The 20344-nt window shown below is 41.1% G+C and overlaps 1 protein-coding gene across 1 annotated transcript in view; it reads right to left on the bottom strand.

The window, feature by feature from the left end:
* LOC132833825 (multiple epidermal growth factor-like domains protein 6) overlaps positions 1-20344 on the bottom strand; it is a 427573-nt gene that overhangs the window by 46530 nt on the left and 360699 nt on the right. The window contains exons 18-20 of the mRNA XM_060852450.1: positions 19273-19407; positions 2481-2606; positions 857-988 (exon numbers count right to left, since the gene is read on the bottom strand). Of these exons, the coding sequence (XP_060708433.1) occupies positions 857-988; positions 2481-2606; positions 19273-19407 (393 nt within the window). The remainder of the gene's footprint in view (positions 1-856; positions 989-2480; positions 2607-19272; positions 19408-20344) is intronic.

Below are 20344 nucleotides of genomic sequence, written 5' to 3'. Positions count from 1 at the left end.
GGAAGTCAATTATAGAGCCGTAGAGATGTACAGCATGGAAACAGACCCTTCAGGCCAACTCATCCATGCCAAAGATATTCTTACATTAATCTAGTCCCATTTGCTAGCATTTGGCCCATATTCCTCTAAACCCTTCCTATACATGTACCCATTCAGCCGCTGTTTAAATGTTGTAACTAGAGCAGCCTCCACTACCTCCTCTGGTGGCTCATTCCATTCAAGTATCACCCTTTGTGTGAGAAAGTTGTCCCTTAGGTTCCCTTTAAATCTTCCCCCCCCACCTTAAACCTATGCCCTCTAGTTCTGGACTCCTCTAACCTGGGGAAAAGCCCTTCACTCTTCACCCTATCTGTGACCCTCATGATTCTATAAACGTCTACAAGGTTACCCCTCATCCTCCAATGCTCCAGGGAAAATAGCCCCAGTCTATTCAGCCTTTTCCTATACCTCAAACCCTCCAACATCCTTGTAAATTCTTTCTGAACCCTTTCAAGTTTCACAACATTGTTCCTACAGCATTGACAATTTCAAACTGAAATTGATAGATATTGATAGTCAAAGGGTTAGGGTTAGGATAACAGAGCCAAAGTGATTGAGTTAAGATACAGAGCAGCCATATAGTAATTGAATGATGGAACAGGCTCAGGAACTGAATTATCTCTCCCTATTCCTGGGGCTAAAAAGAGATATACACAAAACTAATAATTAACTTCCAATATATTGGAGTGTGGACTGTTGGGGCAAATGGGCCCTATTTGAATCAGGGGTTTTAGGGGAGCATTTAATTCAGAGGTTGTAATGAAGACAGGCATGTCTAAACTTCCCTAAATCAAGCTACGTCAGGTAGAATACTCACAGGTCTGACATAGTTTCCCTGTGAATCCTGGTGGGCAGGTACACTGCCCAGTCTTCTTATTGCAGGTTCCATTGTTCTCACAGATGGGGCAAATCCCCTTGCAGGCCAGCCCCCAGTGACCCGCTTGGCACTCTGTGGAGAAAACAGAGGGATAGAAATTGGTAGAAAATAATGCGAAACAGCTAATCAAAGTTAATGTCGCTTAGCTCTCAACACATGCAAAAAAAATGCCCATGCAATAAAAAACCTAATTTATATTTTTGAAATATGAATTTCTAAGCCCTACATTGCTGGTAACCTGGACAGAACGTGTACCACTCTTCAGGATGGTCTACCCTAACCAGCTAATGGATGGTGAGCATGGATTATGAGCTTGGGTCCTGCTGCACGGCTCACTCAGCCTACTAAATGTCAAGGCAAAAACTATTATCAAAAGTACAAGACACTCATCAAAGCTTATAGCAGTGTCACTGGTGTTAACTTCTGAGGATAGCTAAATCAAAAAGGTTAAGTCAGCAACATTTTTTAAAAGTAAGAAATCTCCACTTAACCTTTCCCGATTGTTGGCAGGTGCTGAGAGTAGAATCATAGAGATGTACATCATGGAAACAGGCCCTTTGGCCCAACTTGTCCATGCTGTCCAGTTTCCAGAATTAAATTAGTCTCATTTGCCTGCATTTGGTCCATATCCCTTCATTCCTGTCCCATCCATGTACCTGTCCAAATATTTCTTAAATGATGAAATTGTACTCGCCTCCACCCCCAACCCTGGCAGCCCATTTCAGACACTCCCCAACCCGCGTGTGAAAAAAGTGCCCCTCTGGACCTTTTTGTATCTCTCCCCACTCACCTTAACTCTGTGCCCTCTGGAGTTAGACCCCCTAACATGGGGGAAAAGCTGTTGACTATCTCCCTTAGCCATGCCTCTCAGAATTTTATGGACCTCTATAAAATCACCAGTCAGTCTCCTATGCACCAGAGAAAATCTTGGCACCGTCTCCTTATAACTCGAACTCAAAGGTTATTGCACTAAAACCACATGAGGCTACTCGAAACTGCTTGAAGACAACACTGGCGAAAACTAGCAGGGCCCTTTAAACTAGAAACTAAGTCTAAGTACTTGCAGAACAGCCAAAATAGACAATGTACTTACTACATTAAAAGTGATGAGGAGGAGCTGGTGTTGGACTGGAGTGGACAAAGTTAAAAATCACACAACACCAGGTTATAGTCCAATAGGTTTCTTTGGAAGCACCAGCTTTCAGAGCGCTGCTTCTTCATCAGGTGTTGTGTGATTTTTAACTGCATTAGAAGTGGTGGTTCTGCAGTTACCTCCTATAGTGATGATACGTGGTTAATGCCATTTGCTCAACGTCAGTGTCTGCCCATTCTAAGTGGGGATTGTGGGAGTGGTGGGGAAGGTATATGTGACATTCCCTGAAGCAATCAAAAAGGAGACAGTTTTATATATTGGTAGTGCTATCTGGGGTTATATGAATGCAAAAAGCACCATTTCTATTATTTTGAACTGTTGCAAATGTTTTTAATTATAATTCTGCTCAGTCTATGCTCGCACAGACTAACACATGAACCAAAATATTGCTCTTGACGTTTGTCCTCTGACCTTTCTTACAGCCAGGGCCCGTTTTTCCAGGCGGGCAGTTGCATTTCCCAGTCACACTGTCACATGGGGCTCCTCCACAGTCACAGGTCTGCAGACAATTCACTCCAAACTCGTTACTGGCACATTCTGCAATCAGGAGAGGCAGGTAGAATTAATTCTCTCATATAATAACTCCTATGTTTACTCAAGATTTCTGTCACTGCATTTTTCAGCCTAGGCTGCTTCCAGGGAACAGTCTAGAGCCTGATCATGGCTATTATATTGAAACACTGTTGTCTAATATGTCAGCCACTAGCCATATGTGACTAAGTGAGATAATAGATGTGGCTAAAGTGACTAAACTTTTAATTTGCAAATAATACTAAGTAATAGGAACCATTGTTGTACATAATATCATGTAATATGTTGCATGTAAATATTAATTTCTGGAGCAATTGCTGCCAAAATAATCAGAGCAAAAGCAGTGTTTTATTTATTAGGTTGTGCGTGCTTTATTTCTTAATATCTGCTTATTGATTACCAGTTCACTAGTGTCCTTTGGGAAGGAGGAGAAAGTGAGGTCTGCAGATGCTGGAGATCAGAGCTGAAAATGTATTGCTGGAAAAGCGCAGCAGGTCAGGCAGCATCCAAGGAACAGGAGATTCGACGTTTCGGGCATAAGCCCTTCTTCAGGAATCCTGAATTCCTGAAGAAGGGCTTATGCCTGAAACGTCGAATCTCCTGTTCCTTGGAAGCTGCCTGACCTGCTGCGCTTTTTCAGCAACACACTTTCAGCTCCTTTGGGAAGGAAACTACCATCCTTACCTGGCCTGGCCTACATGTGACTCCAGGCCCCAGCAATGTGGTTGACTCTTAAATGCACTCTGGGCAAATAGGGTTGGGCAATAAACTCTGGCTGGGCCAGCAATGCCCTTGTCCCATGAATGAATAAAAAAGCAAAAACATCCAAAGGACTTTTTATCACAGATGTAAAGATCTGACTTCATATTCCTTGCTGTGGCAAGGCGGCATATATAGGCGGCACGGTGGCACAGTGGTTAGCACTGCTGCCTCACAGCGCCAGGGACCTGGGTTCAATTCCCACCTCAGGCGACTGACTGTGTGGAGTTTGCACGTTCTCCCCGTGTCTGAGTGGGTTTCCTCCGGGTGCTCCGGTTTCCTTCCACAGTCCAAAGATGTGCGGGTCAGGTGAATTGGCCATGCTAAATTGCCCATAGTGTTAGGTAAGGGGTATATGTAGGGGTATGGGTGGGTTGCGCTTCGGCGGGTCGGTGTGGACTTGTTGGGCCGAAGGGCCTGTTTCCACACTGTAAGTAATCTAATCTAATCATAGAAGTATGCCCACCAATGTTGAGTGGATGAATTGGGCTAGGATCAGACAAGGAAAGTGTGTCCAGCAGGCTAAGATAAATGGTAGGGAGGAGGGACTTCGGGGAGGGGCGTTGGAAATGCGATAGGTGGAAGGAGGTCAAGATGAAGGTAATAGGCCAGAGTGGTGATGGGGTGGAGAGGTCAGGAAGAAGATTGCAGGTTAGGAAGGCGGTGCTGAGTTCGAGGGATTTGACTGATACAAGGTGGGGGGAGGGGAAATGAGGAAACTGGAGAAATCTGAGTTCATCCCTTGTAGTTGGAGGGTTCCTAGGCGGAAGATGAGGCGCTCTTCCTCCATCCGTCGTGTTGCTATGGTCTGGCGGTGGAGGAGTCCAAGGACCTGCATGTCCTTGGAGGCCTATCACCCTCACCTTGACCACCTTCCACCTATCACATTTCCAACACCGCTCCACCAAGTCCCTCCTCCCTACCATTTATCTTAGCCTGCTGGACACACTTTCCTCATTCCTGAAGAAGGGCTCATGCCCGAAACGTCGACTCTCCTGCTCCTTGGATGCTGCCTGACCTGCTGGGCTTTTCCAGCAACACATTTTCAGCTCTGATCTCCAGCATCTGCAGTCCTCACTTTCTCCTAGGATCAGACGAGTTGACTGTCATAAGGGCATGGAACCTAGTTAATGAGATGCATTTGGGTTGATAGCATGAGCAATGGTGTAAGGCCTCATGGAAAGAAACAATCCATGCCACTTAATGAAAATTACACTTGGCTGATTTTGGTGGGATTCAGCTCCTTGGCCATAGACCGAAGACTCAAGATACGGAAGGGACCCGGGTCTAATTCCTGTGCAGGTTGACTGGCTGAACATTCCATCTGATTCCTGTTTGGAATTAAAGATCCCATATAGAGTTGCACTCAAATCTGTTTTCAAGTGTGCATGGTCCCTGACAGCACAAAACTGCCCCATATATGTCAACCTCAGAGAATGAGAGGTATGGTGGTTCTTGAGGGTAATGTGGAGGTACAAAATAGATGAGGTTTCTCCTCTGGTCTGACCACACTGTAGCTTGGGAGTGCTTGACCCTAACGCAGAGCCCCTGGATGGAAAGATTCCATTTCCCAACGTGACATATGAGCATCCTAGCACACACAGAAAGGAAGGACAGGGAAAGAAATAGGTGCACTACTGGGCTTTCAAAGTCTTGTCCAAACCACAAAGAAACTTCAAAGGTAACTTGACGCAAGTGAATTCGCAGGTGTGTGCTTGTATTTTAATGAGTGCTTCAGGAGATTTCATGTGCTTCAATCATTTCAAGGTTACCAGTCCAAAAAGAACCTGCTGGGAAACTCATTGTAACCATAAGGAGACAAAGGAAAACACAAACATGGGCCAACTGAGGCAGTTGAAGACCTTACAGGGCATGGTCTTTGATCTGCATGGACTCCTGCTCGGAGTTTGTTTTTTTTAAAAGGACTTAACTTTATATAGCATCTTGCATAACCTCAGAAAATTGCAAGGCACTTTATAACTAATTAATAATGTTTTCTCCTTTGTAACATAAAGGTTAGTGAGGATACGAGGACAGAAAGTTCAGCAGCAAACCTCTCACAGTTTGCAAGTGGAGAAGGCTGACAAGGAAGAATGACCTTGTGAAAGTATCTTTTTCATTCAGACATACACCTCTGAAATAATTCACCTCACCTGCATGTTGCCCTATTATTATCATCATGTCAAAAACTGCCATACAGTTGGTAAGGTCAAAGACCAATCTTGATCGTTTCCAGAAACCAAATGTGCTTTTTTTCAGCAAATGATTTTGGAGGAGGGAAAAAAAATAAATTTGCACCAAGTATGAATGAATTTAACCTTTAGGATAATATTATTATGGTGTTAAAGACTCATTCAATGTGTGAGAGAAGTCTGTTAAATAGCAGCGTCCTCTCCCATGTCCAGCAATCGTTCAAAAGCAGCTTCACTGGGCAGGACCGGTTGTTCGTATGCCTGACACCAGACACCACCTCCCGCCACTGAAGCTGCTGCCTGGTTATGGCAGGAGCCTCTCAGGAAGACAGCAGAAATACTTTAGGGATGTTCAAAAAGCATCCTTGAAAAGGTCAAACATCTCTATCGACTCATAGAAGTACTTGGCTCGTGACTGACTAAAACGGTGTGAGTTTATTTGGGAGGGCACTGACCATCAAGGCATTGGAGAAAGCACACAAACTTCCAAATAGCTCAGCCACCTAACCCTTTAAGTAGCACCTACTGCACATGTAGCAGAGTCTGCAGGCTGCACATTGAACTTGTCAACTTTCTCAAACCCATCGAACTGGAGGAGAAGCAAATCATTCTCAACTGCAAAGGACTACCTGAAAAAGTGTACACCTCCATTCCATGAACAATTCACTCCATTGGGTTAATATCTGGGTTGAGCCTTGCAGGTTGTCACATCTCTCACCAATGTGGTTTTTGAAGTTAGAAGTATGCAGCTGGTCAATTCCCTCCACTTCACTCACCTAAATACTCAGCTGTTCAGATGGACTAACTTCCTCCATATTATTGGATTAGTGAACCAGTCCAGCAGGAATCTAATCCAAATTGAATGATGACCTAGTATTTATGTGAATCTGTTCCCCTGGACAATCGAGAAAGATCTTCTTAATTAAACGTATATCATGGATCTCTATATTTGTTAATATATATTGTGGATCAGGGAATCAGAATTACATTTTGAGATTATTATCTTCTGATATATTGACCAGTGATTTATAGTGATTACAAGGATGGAATACTGGCTAAAGTTATCACTATAACAGGATCCCAGAGTACAGGAAATTCAAGAGGTTTAAGCCCTAAGTCTGAATCAGCACTATTAGCACAGTCAAATTTAATGATAATTTTGAGTGATGGAAAATCTCTTGAAGAAGAATAGCCAAAATGTGGACTTCTCCATTTCCTGATGCTGCCTGGCTTGCTGTGTGCTTCCAGCCTCCCGTTTGTCTATTTTGGATTCCAGCATCCGCCCAGGTTATTCTGCCTGCTGCAGAGATGTTACAAAAGCACACATTCAATGATGCTATGAAGGCACACATTCATACCTCTTCCAGCATCACCAAACACCACAAGTCACAGAGCCAAAGCGATATCCAGCACGGAAACAGACCCTTCTGTCCAACTCGTCCATGCCAACCAGATATCCTGTGACTCTATTATGAACGGACAATGAATCTGCACTCCCAGGACCTTACCATTAAGTGTATTAGTCCTGCCTTGATTTGCTTTTCCAAAATGCAGCCCCTCACATTTATCTAAGTTGAACTTCATCTGCCACTCCTCAACCCATTGGCCCATCTGCTATACAATACACTTCCAATTTTGGGGTCATCTGCAAATGCATTAACTATACCTCCTATGTTCACATCCAAATCATTTATATAAATTACAAAAACTCATTGATGTAATGCAGAACAACTGATTCTAAACAGGCTCCATTTCTGACACCTTCTTCCACTTTAATCAGGGAAAGTTCATGATCCAAAGCTTGAAAAGAGCATGATCAGAAGATTAGGCTATGCAGTTTGCTGGATTTATCTGATGATGTTACATCTCACAGCCTAACAGAATCTGGGTGTATTGATAAGCAAAAATGCCATGGTGGAGTTCAATTCTGCAGCTAGATATTCTGGGCAAGGAAATTAAAAGCTGTATATGCCAAGTCAGGTGTTTGGGTATTATGAAGAATTGTGCTGAATGGTTTCCCAGCCATTTTTTGTAACAGCATCAACATTTCTGAAACATTGATGAATAGCAGAGCTGCCAATAATTGAGCAAATCTGATGTGTTCAATTTTCAGTCATGAACTTCAGGTGGTACAGTGACTCTGTGGTTAGTGCTACTGCCTCACAGTGCCAGGGACCCAAGTTCAATCTCACCTTGGGCAACTCCACTTTTGGAGTTGGAGTCTGCACATTCTCTAAATGTCTATGTGGGTTTCCTCCCACGGTACACAGATGTGTAGATTAGGTGGATTAAGCATGTTAGGTTGCCCACAGTGCCCAGGGATGCGCAGGCTAGATAGATTAGCCATGGGAAATGCAGCAATAGGGTTGATCTGGCTGGGATGCTCTTTGGAGGGTCAAATGGACAGAGAGGCCTGCTTCCACACTGTAGGAATTCTGTGAAAACTTTATAAGGAACTGGGTCACACAAAACATAAAGACAGATAAAGGTTAAAATGCTTAAAATGAGGACATATCACTTTCCTTGACTTTCCTTTATTTCACTTTCCTTCTTCTCACTCCACGTGGCCCAGATAGATTTAGATTTATTACACCATTTGTCATGCAAACAATGCTGTTGCAACACCCATAGCAGCAGTGAACGCCTTATATTAAAACTATACACCTTAAAGCTTTGAACAAGAAGTACCGCTACTACAATCATTATATACTTTCACGAACCATCTGGTCATTATCACATTGTTTTTTAGTGGCAGCTTGCTGTGTGCAAATTGGCTGCCATGTTTCCCATGTAAGAACAGTAACTACACTTCTAAAAATACTGAGTTGGTTGATAAGTGCTTTAGGACATTCTGAGGTTGTGAAGCATGATATATGCTTGCCTTTGCTTCCCTCACCAACAACCTCACCAGTACAATGTTTTAATTACTTACACATTCTCGAGAACCACATAAACATATGTACAGAACAGGGCAGGAAAAACAAATATGATCTCAAAGATGAATTGCCCGTCTAATGCTTGTGAATAGATGCAGATAACAGTCAAAATGTGAGCAAAATGGTGAAAAGGAGAGCATCTGTTGAATCAACCAATATGTCAAGTCCATGCTTTATACCGTTAGTTTATTCCTGTTCAATCACATTTTGAAGCCACTCTGTACAAAAATCTAACTATGAATTGTTTCCACAATCAGAGCTTTCATGGTATTGCCCATAGTTATAAACATAGTACATAGAACATTACAGCATGGTACAGCCCTTCAGCCCTTGATGTTGCGCCAACCTGTGGAACCAATCTGAAGCCCATCTATCCTACACTATTCCATTTTCATTCATATGTTTATCCAATGACCATTTAAATGCCCTTAAAGTTGGTGAGTCTACTACAGTTACAGGCAGTGTGTTTCACATCCCTACTACTCTCTGAGTAAAGAAACTACCTCTGACATCTGTCCTATATCTATCACCCCTCAATTTAAGCTATGTCCCCTCATGCTAGCCATCACTATCCGAGGAAAAAGGCTCTTACTGTCCACCCTATCTAACCCTCTGATTATCTTATATGTCTTAATTAAGTCACCTCTCAACCTTCTCTCTGACAAAAACAGCCTCAAATCCCTCAGCGTTTGCTCATAAGACTTTCCCTCCATACTAGGCAACGTCCTAGTAAATCTCCTCTGAACCCTTTCCAAAGCTTCCACATCCTTTCAATAACTTAGTAACCAGAACTGTTTGGAACATAATTGTGACACTTTTTTTTTGTTTAACCTAACAAATTCCTTCAAAACTAAGCATTGTGTGCAGGAAAGCTGTATGAATTGGCAAATCCAGGTAATTGTAGCTAATTGTAAGTTCAGGGGTCAATCAGACATAGTGGAAATTTCAGGCTCAAGGTGACTGTCTGGAATTGTGGTATCTACATATTGGTGGATTTTGAGATTGATAACAAAGGACTGCATGTTACTAATTGAAGTATTTGGAATTAATTTGTAAGAGATTGACTCTGTTCTTTGCTTGCTTTCTGGTAAGTCTATAGTATTTCCTTATGTACTGAGAGCACAAATAAATACATTTATTGACTTTGTACAAAACATTTATGTAGGGAAATCAATTTCTCATTGTTTCACATGGACTTGAAAGTCAGTGTCACAATCTACTACCAACTAAGTAAGATCACCCATGTTTTACTCTAACCTTGCTATTCATGCCCATCCCAACAGTCTGTACTCCCTCTTGAGTAGAAATCTTCAGAAATCTCAGAGAAATAGCATAAATGACCAATAGCACATTTATTCAGAGAATCTTCAGTTGAAGTTATAGAGTCATAGAATCATAGAGATGTACATCATGGAAACAGACCTTTCAGTCCAACTCATCCACACCAAACAGATACCCTCAATTAATCTAGTCCCATTTGCCAGCATTTGGCCCCTACCCCTCTAAACCCTTCCTATTTATATACCCACCCAGATGCCTTTTAACTGTTGTAATTGTACCCATCTCCACCACCCTCTGCACAAAAAACATTGCCCTTTTAAATCTTTCCCCTCTCACCTCAAACCTATGCCCTCTCGTTTTGGACTCCTCTCCTCTGGGAAAAAAGATTTTGGCAATTCACCCTATTCATGTCCCTCTTGATTTTATAAACCTATATGAGGTCATACAGTTATGGCAGGAGGTCAGGGAATCCTTAGGCTAGACATCCTCTTTTTCCTTCACATCTCTGTGATGCAGCCTAGCATGTTTGCCCAAATTAAGGGTGCCATGTAAATATGTTGTTGAACCACTGGTGTATTGCTGGTCACGATATGCCATGTGTTTTAGTTGTGGGTATTTTAATAGCTGAGTGAAAGAAACGTAGCCCCTCAAATTCTAATTACAGCGAACACTGAATCTCAATTGAACTTGCTATCTTAATCCTAAATTTCTTATGCCAGTTTTATGTGTATTAGGGTCCCATAATCTTTATCCCGAATGTTGCTTACTTCTCCATATCACATATTTCATAACAGTTATCCCATATTGTGTATCTTAATCTTATTTTCCTACATGTTTTGCAATGGTATGATATTTGTTAACCCCCAAATGCTATAGTTAGATGCATATCATTCATTTAGTTTCAGATCTCTATTGCTAATCATATTCCCATATTCATTACATTGGTATCATATCTGTTCTGTTCCAAAATTCTTTGCTGTTGAATAATTTCATATTCATTATGTTACTTCCATACCTCTGAGCTTAATCACCTCCGCTGCTTCTCTGGTCTGGTGGCACAGTCCTTCTGCTACCCCTAACTCTTACATCTTTGCCCCATGTTTCTGACACAGGGCAGTCGGGCTTCACAACTCAGTTTGAGGTCACATTTTCTTTCAGCACTTTTACATAGCTTCTTTCCTATACTCTCCTCCTCCCTAATTGATGACAGATGTCTATCTTTGCTTGTTTAACAAGGTTCTAAACATTGCCAGACCCTCTTGATGGCCCACAAACCAAATGTTTCAACAAAATATTCCTGTTATTTCCTGTTCCTCAGTCAGAACAAAAAGATCACAGTGTGTTGGAAACAAATTCTCAGATTAAATATTTCCAATTTTGTTGATGGAAAAGTGGATTAACACCAACACAATTCAAGTATGTGAAATTGAAAGGATTGGAAAACTACAATCCCCATTCCTGTCTATCCCTTGATTCTTTTGACCCCCCACCCCCATCCCCCCAGAACACTTACGCACACACTTGAATCACAAATTTATTTCTTCTGTATGTGTTAAAGTTAGGGATAACAGCTCAGGGAAGATGATATCCACATTTAGTGCCATGTCATGATGAAGCCCGTTTGAAAGTTAAGTTTGACTCTGGTTAAATTAAAGACAAAGCTCTTTCAATCTTACGTCTCATGGATCAGAGTAAATAATGATTAATGCATTCTCTGGACTGAAGCATATATCAGATATAGACAGGATAGATTGAGTGAATCCTTAGAAGAGTATAAAGGCAGTAGGAGTATACTTAAGAGGGAAATCAGGAGGGCAAAAAGGGGACATGAGATAACTTTGGCAAATAGAATTAAGGAGAATCCAAAGGGTTTTTACAAATACATTAAGGATAAAAGGGTAACTAGGGAGAGAATAGGGCCCCTCAATGATCAGCAAGGCAGCATTTGTGTGGAGCGGCAGAAAATGGGGGAGATACTAATGAGTATTTTGCATCAGTATTTACTGTGGAAAAGAGCATGGAAGATAATAGAATGCAGGGAAATAGATGGTGACATCTTGAAAAATATCCATATTTCGAGGAGGAAGTGCTAGATGTCTTGAAATGCATAAAGGTGGATAAATCCCCAGGACTTGATCAGGTGTACCCTAGAACTCTGTGGGAAGCTTAGAAAGTGATTGCTGGGCCTCTTGCTGAGATATTTGTATCAGCGAAAGTCACAGGTGAGGTGCTGGAAGAATGGAGGTTGGCTAATGTGGTGCCACTGTTTAAGAAGGGTGGTAAGGACAAGCCAGGAAACTATAGACCTTCGAGCCTGATATCGGTGGTGTGCAAGTTGTTGGAGGAAATCCTGAGAGACAGGATGTACATGTATTTGGAAAAGCAAGGACTGATTAGGGATAGTCAACATGGCTTTGTGCGTGGGAAATCATGTCTCACAAACTTGATTGAGTTTTTTGAAGAAGTAACAAAGAGGATTGATGAGGGCAGAATGGTAGATGGCTATATAGACTTCAGTTCAATAAGGTTCCCCATAGGAGACTGATTAACAAGGTTAGATCTCATGGAATACAGTGAGAACTAGCCAATTGGATACAGAACTGGCTCAAACATAGAAGAGGTGGAGAGTTGTTTTTCAGACTGGGGGCCTGTGACCAGTGTAGTGCCACAAGGATCAGTGTTGGGTCCTCTGCTTTTTGTCAATTACATAAATGATTTAGAGGTGAGCATAAGCGGTATGGTTAGTAAGTTTGCAGATGACACCAAAATTGGAGGTGTAGTGGACAGCGAAGAAGGTTACCTCAGATTACAACAGGATCTTGATCAGATGGACCAATGGGCTGAGAAGTGGCAGGTGGAATTTAATTCAGATAAATGCAAGGTGCTGCATTTTGAGAAAGCAAATCTTAGCAGGACTTATACACTTAATGGTAAGGTCCTAGGGAGTGTTTCGAAAGAGAGAGACCTTGGAGTGCAGGTTCATAGCTCCTTGAAAGTGGAGTCGCAGGCAGATAGGATAGTGAAGAAGGCGTTTGATATGTTTTCCTTTATCAGTCAGAGTATTGAATACAGGAGTTGGGAGGTCATGTTGAGGCTGTACAGGACATTGGTTAGGCCACTGTTGGAATATTGCATGCAATTCTGGTCTCCTTCCTATTGGAAGGATATTGTGAAGCTTGAAAGGGTTCAGAAAAGATTTACAAGAATGTTGCCAGGGTTGGAGGATTTAAGCTATAGACCGAGGTTGAACAGGCTAGGTCTGCTTTCCCTGGAGCGTCGGAGGCTGAGGGGTGACCTTATAGAGGTTTACAAAATTACGAGGGGCATGAATAGGATAAATCGACAAAGTCTTTTCCCTGGGTTGGGCGAATCCAGAACTAGAGGGCATAGATTTAGGGTGAGAGGGGAAAGATATAAAAGGGAGCTAAGGGGCAACGTTTTCACACAGAGGGTGGTGCGTATATGGAATGAGCTGCCAGAGGAAGTGGTGGAGGCTGGTACAATTGCAACATTTAAGAGGCATTTGGATGGGTATATGAATAGGAAGGGTTTGGTGGGATATGTGCCGGGTGCTGGCAGGTGGGACTAGATTGGGTTGGGATATCTGGTCAGCATGGACGAGTTGGACCGAAGTTTCCATGTTGTACATCTCTATGACTCTATGATCGATCAGGAAGCCATTCAGCTCACTTATTCTCAAGATCTCAAAACCAGAACTAACTGTTAGCCTCAATTTCACATTTTTCGTAAAACCTACTTATTTTAAAAACCAAATATATCACTTAACTACCACTTTTTGGTTATTCATCGAGGTTTTTCAATGCAAAAAGGGGAGAGCACCAGTCCACAGATCCCATTACAATGACCCATTGAACACAAACTGGTTAGTGACAGCATAGATGCATAATGAGACAAAATACTGTTCCTAAAAGTATTGAGGTATAGCAAATATGAGTAAAGTGGTCTCTACATTTCTGCTTCAAAACTTGGAGTTTGGTACAATAGGGGTTATATTCTCTACTTGTGCTAACCAACATTTTTCCCTCAAACAACATCACTAAAACAGACTTGGTAGTTAATGCCCCATTGCTGCTTGTGGGAACCTCTAGTGTGAAAATCAGCAGCTGTTTTTCGAATGTTACAGGAGAGACTTTATTTCGAAACTACTTCATTGGCTGTGAACAATTTGGGACATCTTGAGATTGTGAAAAGTGTTATAGAAATGCAAGTTTGTTCTTTTTGAGAAGTTACAATGTGAGCTATTCCTTAACCAATCAAGTTATTCTAGGTGAGGGATTTAAGCTAAACTGAAAAAAAAATCATTTGGTAATAATTAATTGGTAAGGATTTCAATGGCGATTAATTGAGAGGATTATATTGGGACATGGCTTGTAAATTCTACTCACTTAAATGAAGTAGGTACTTCGACAAACAGAACAACTTTGTGCTCAATCAATTTAAGAACATTCATTGGGGAATGAAGCACAGCCAGTGGCTTCAGGGTCAGGTAAAGACAGAAAAAAACTTTAATTCTATAGATCACTTTCACAACCTCAGGACATCACAAGGCAGTTTGCAACCCATGAATTACCTTTGAAATCAAAACACTGCTGTTGGGTGGGCAAACACAACAGACAGACTGTGTATAGCAAGGCCACCCAGGATTTTCAGCAATCAGCTAAACTGCTCAGTGCTATTGGAGGAGGGCTCAATGCTGGGCCGGGACACCAAATGATGAAAAATGACTCATTCAATAAGGAGTAAAAAATGAGGTCTGCAGATGCTGGAGATCACAGCTGAAAATGTGTTGCTGGTCAAAGCGCAGCAGGCCAGGCAGCATCCCAGGAATAGAGAATTCGACGTTTCGAGCATAAGCCCTTCATCAGGAGGGCTTATGCTCGAAACGTCGAATTTTCTATTCCTGGGATGCTGCCTGGCCTGCTGTGCTTTGACCAGCAACACATTTTCAGCTCATTCAATAAGGAGGCCAGTACACTGAAAGGTGAGGACAAAGAGAACTCTATCATGGCTCTGGCAAGTAGAAGAGCTGAGATCAGAAATGTTGAAAATGTGCCAGACATGTGATGAACAGGGAGAATGTAATAGAGTCCTTACAGGGTGTAGGGTTGAGGAAGCATCGTTGTGATAGTTATGGGAGTCAATGCACTTATACTGAATATTCATTGATAACATATATGCAAAAAATGGATACAGAGAACTCAAGAAATGGAAGGGAGGAGTTACAGATGGACAATATTAAATTGAGAAAAAGGTGGAAATTGGGAAACAAGTTGACCTTTGATTGGAAAACCTTATCGACTCTGTTACCACAACCCACGATTTCCCCACTATTCCACTTTCAACATTCCAAAGACACTATTTCCTCCATGATAGCCTGGTTCACTCATCAACCACCCCCAATGCTCTTGTCCCTCTCCCACAGTATCTTTCATACAAATGCAGGAGATGTAATACCTAGACTTTTACCTCATCTCTCTCACTGTCCAAAACCTCCAACATTCCTTCCAGGTGAAGCATGTTTTATGTGTCTTTCTTTCAATCTATTATACTATATTCGCAATCCACTATGTGACATCCACACACTGGGGCAACCAAATGCAGATAGGGTGACCATTCTGTCCACAAGCATGACCTGACCTTTGGATGGCCTGTTGTGTTAATTCTTCAGCTTGCTCTCATGCTAGCATCTCTTCTCTGGACCTGCTGGACCATTCCAGTGAAGTTTACTTTAAGCTTCAGTTTGAGGCATACCACTTCATCTTTCATTTTGACACTTTATATCTTTCTGGCCTCAACCTGGAGTTCAAGTTTCAAAAATCTAAGTCCTGCATGCCCCATGACCATTTTGTTCCTTGTTCTTTACATGTTTTGGGATGTATTTCTCTTACTTCTGCTTTCAGATAACAGCACAGCCTGCTCTAGGCACATCTGTCATTTACCTTTCTTTTCTCACAACACCACCATTCCCATTGTCCCTGTAATACTAACTCTTCTGTCATTCAATCCCTCTAGTCTATTATCGTATTACAGATGGCCTTTTGTTACTGGCTCATCCAATACTTGTTCAAAACCTTTTATAACCATTTCTGATGAAACATTAACTCTGTTTCTCTCTCCGCAAGTAAAACCTGATCTGCTGTTTTGAGTGTTGCCTGTTTTTGTTTAAAACAGAACTACAGAACCTGGTCAGTTTTTTTCTCTTAACCTGAATCCATCAGAAAGGTAAACTGGGTATCTTGATTAAATCATTAACTTTGATGGTGACCCCAGGAATAGAATGGCTTGACAATCAATGCAAGTTCCCAAGTGGGTTATCATGTAATGGTGTACTGAAGTTAAATTAAACAGTGGATTATTGGAACATGACCCTTTGGATTTGAATCTGTTGTAAAATCTCTGGGCGAATGATGATCAGGCAAAAAAAATTAATTGATTGACTTGTTTTCCTTTTTTAAAAACCATTTGGACAGTTTAAAACATGGTGACTATGCATTACATATAAGAGACAAATGCATAAGTCTTGTGTGTACAGTACATTATGTGTACAGATGGTTCACTTTTTAAATGAACTCTCGACTTGTGGGCATCACTTCCAAGATTCTATTTATTGCTTCTCCCAAGGTGTTCCGGTTAGAATTGAGGGGCTTGCATTTCAGAGCTTGGTTATAGTCACCAATGTAGCTAGGAGACTGGAGTCACGTATGGATACTTATCAAATGATGGAGCAGGTTCAAAGAAAGAAGAGCCTATTCCTGCTCCTGATTCGTATAAGCCAGACTGGATAAGAATGACAGGAACCAGTGACCTTCTTTACAACAGTTTAAGAGCTTCAGTCCAACTTGCATTGGTTTATTTATTTTCAAATTTTTTTGTGAAAGATTGAATTGAAATTCTTAATCTGCAATGGTGCTGCAATTGGATTATTAGACCAGTACCTATGATACAGCATTGGTCATATAAGCACTTAGACACAAGGTGACAGAAATGGTGCTGCTGTAAAATCATAGTTTGATAACATATATATCTATTCCTATTGTCACCTATGCAAATGCTTCACCAAAGCTCCTAATATCAATGCAGTTAGTTGTTCAATCTTTTCCCTCCAGCTTTCCTGTCTTCTGCTATGGTGCAAGCCTGGCCTCAGTGGATAGCATACTTAAATCGGAGTCACAAAGTTATGGATTCATAGCTCATTCCAGAATTGAAGATATTACCTAGACTGACGCTCCAGTTAGCACTGACCAAGAGCTACACTGTCAAAGGTGCTATCTTTCAATTGAAATATTGAACCAAAGCCCATATGCTTTCTCAGATTCCATGGCACAATTCAAAGGAGAGAAGAGGTAGTTTTCCCTGCTTTCCTGTCCAATACTTGTCCCTCAAACAATACTACAACAAATAATCTAATCATTATCTCACTGTTGTCTATGAGTTCTTTACTATGTGTAAATTAGTTACCAGGTTTCCTATATTGCAACAACGACTCCACTTCCAAAAGTGCTTCATTCACTCAAAAGTACTTTGAAACATGCAATGGTTGTGAAAGATGCAATATAAATGGAAATTTGTTCTTTCTTTCATACATTTAATCATCAGGGTGAAGATATTGAGCAGAATTTCCCTTCTCCTTATAAAAAACACAACAAAGCAGTCTTTCAGAGAATTGAAATCAGACCATTTGAATCTAACCATATTTCTCTCTTCAAGTCAAAGGATGACGTGCTGTAATTTCTTATGTATCTGACAATGGTGTCATGGTGTTGAAAGCACTGAATTCCATTGTCCTCTCCACTGCTGTCTGCAAAAGAGTGATTGAAGGAAGGTAATGCCTGTTTGACTTATTCTTTCAATTTTTAACTTGAGATATTGCCTCTCTGTGCTGTCAGTATACTGACATGCAGAATGGCAAATGATTCCAATCTGTACATGGTGCAGTCCAGGGAAACTAACAAATCTATAGCTCAAATTTACTTTCAGTCTTACTATTAGCATTTCCATCTTATTACTAACTGCACACTGCTGAGGATTGATGCAAAGGTTCCAAGACTTTAAAGTCATTTGGGAAATCAACACCCACTGTCAGCATCAATCTCAACAGCAAAAAACAGGTACATTGTTCGGATTATTGCAGACCATAGCTCCCCGCCAATGAAGTAAGAACTCCCCTCAGCATGACAGGGGTGAATCTGTGATTCACAATTCTCCAGTGGGAGCTACAGTGTTGAAGTTTTGATTCTGTGGCTCATGCATCAAGCAAACAGTGATCTGTCGGGAACTGTACAGCTACGGATCACCTCTGAATCAGAAAGTCACAGTCTTAAGACTCACTCCAAAGTCCAGAACATGACGGAGTGCTGCACTGCCAAAGGTGCCTTTCAGACGAGACACCAAACCAAGTTCTCTCAGGTGCATGTGAAAGATCTCAAAATTGGAGAACTTTCCCAATATTTTGGGCCAATATTCATCCAATTGCCATACCCAAAGGAGATTATTTGGTCATCAAATCATCGCTGTGAGATTGCTGAATACAAAATGACAGCTGTGATTACAACATTACAACAGTAACAATTACCCTTTAAAAGGACTTTTCCTAGTTGTGACATCCTGAGGTGGTGAACAGCGATATATACTCCTGCAAGCTCTTTATTTTTTCAACACTGCATCACTCCTACTGTGCATTGACATGTAAATATATTTCGGTACATTTGTTATTTGAGATGAAAGTGTGAATATGTACAGAGTGACCAGTCCCGTTATCATATGACAGTATCAGCCTCTTCAGGACAGGTCAGATTCAATGCTGTTTTATGGATTTACTTTATTCCTGACAGTTATTCATATGAGAGTTTATGAGAGTTTTCAAACTGTTTTCACAGCATTCTTTTCTGCCTCTTGCAATTTCATTAATATACAAATAATCATAATTCCTTTGAACTATCCTTTGTTCCCCTAAACTGCAAATTCCTCTACCCTCTGTGCTCTTTTCATCTTTGTTCTAGGAATCAAGGCTTGTTGCACCATCTCTCCTACTTTAATTCAACTCATTTCAGCTTCCCAAAAATATCTTTTGTGCAAGCTTTCAGAACCCAAACATAGTGTCACCCAGTCACTACTTCCTGCATCTCATGTTATCTTCCACTGCTGAAGGAAATAGAGAGAAAAGAAGAAGCAATTTCTTTAAGCATGAACTATTAAAATCTGGAATGCCCTGTCTGAAAGGGTGGGAGCATGTTCAGAAGTAACTTTTACAAAGGGAATTGGATATAGACTTGGAAAGGAAAAGCTTACAAAACCAGGGGGAGAGGGAAAGGATGTGGGACTACTGGAATGCTGTTTCCAAGAGCCGGCACAGTCACTTTGAGCCAAATGCCTCTTTCTGTGATGTTTGATTCCCATTAATCCTTTCAAGTTTGATGATGTTAAGAGCCTTGACCTATATTTCTAATTTTTTTAAATTCTGAAAATGTGGAAAGTTAAATGTACCTTGACTGCAGTTCCTTCCACGATATCCCTTAGGACACAGAATCTCACAATCACCAGTCACACGGTCACAGGAAACACCGACTGAGCAGTTACATTTGGTGTTGCATCCAACTCCATAATAGCCATGATCACAGGCTTTTGGACAAGAGGAAAGGGGAAAAAAAATAAAGAGAGGGATAAATCTTTAATAGATCCAAGATCTCAGACATTCACCTGATTACGTTTCCATGATTATCCAGGTAAACATCCAACCCTTTCTTAAATGTTCCCGCAAAAAAAAGATAGTTACAGTATTTAAGGTTTTAATGCACAGTTGCTTTAATGAACTGCTTATTCATTATTCTTGTAAAATTATAACAATAAAGAAGATACTAAGGTGAATTTATTGGCTGAATTTTACTGAACACACAAACTTGGCTTGCGTACACTTAAATTACATTGAGGGGTGATTGAACTTGAAGTATTTAAAATGGTTAAGGGAATCATTAGAGTAGATATGAAGAAAAACTATGAGGTGGCATAATTTTAAAATAAGAACAAGGCCCATCAGAAATAAAATCAGAAAGAATGTCTTGGCAAAAGGAACTGCAGAACTCTAGCACTCAGCCTGACAAATGAAGCTGTCTAGACTGCGATGCACAGATTTTTATTGGGTAAAGATTAAAAGGGATATGTACAAAAGCAGTTAAATGGAGTTGAGGTAAAGAATAACCATTATCCAAATGAATTACAGAACAGCTCTAAAATTCTCAAAGGTTTCTTCCTGTTCATTTGAGCTCTGCCCGAAACATTTTCAAACCGCCATCTATTGTTCTTATGCAACCAATAATGCAATATAATTTCAGATTTTTAAATCACTGCAAAAGGGTTGTGCAGAGAAGAAAGGATGATTCCCGGGCTGTGGGGCCTAGGAAACACAGTTCATAAATAAAAGGCAAGCCTTTTAGAACTGAGATGAGGAGGAAACTCTTCCCTCAGAATCTTTGGAATTCTCCATTCCAGAGAGTTGTGGAAGTTCAATGAATAACTATATTCAAGCTTGAGCCCGGGAGATTTCCAGTGACTGATGATG

Source organism: Hemiscyllium ocellatum, chromosome 37 (genome assembly GCF_020745735.1).
Source record: "Hemiscyllium ocellatum isolate sHemOce1 chromosome 37, sHemOce1.pat.X.cur, whole genome shotgun sequence".
In the NCBI taxonomy this organism is placed as follows: Eukaryota; Metazoa; Chordata; class Chondrichthyes; order Orectolobiformes; family Hemiscylliidae; genus Hemiscyllium; species Hemiscyllium ocellatum.
This window is presented reverse-complemented; position numbering and strand designations above follow the sequence as displayed.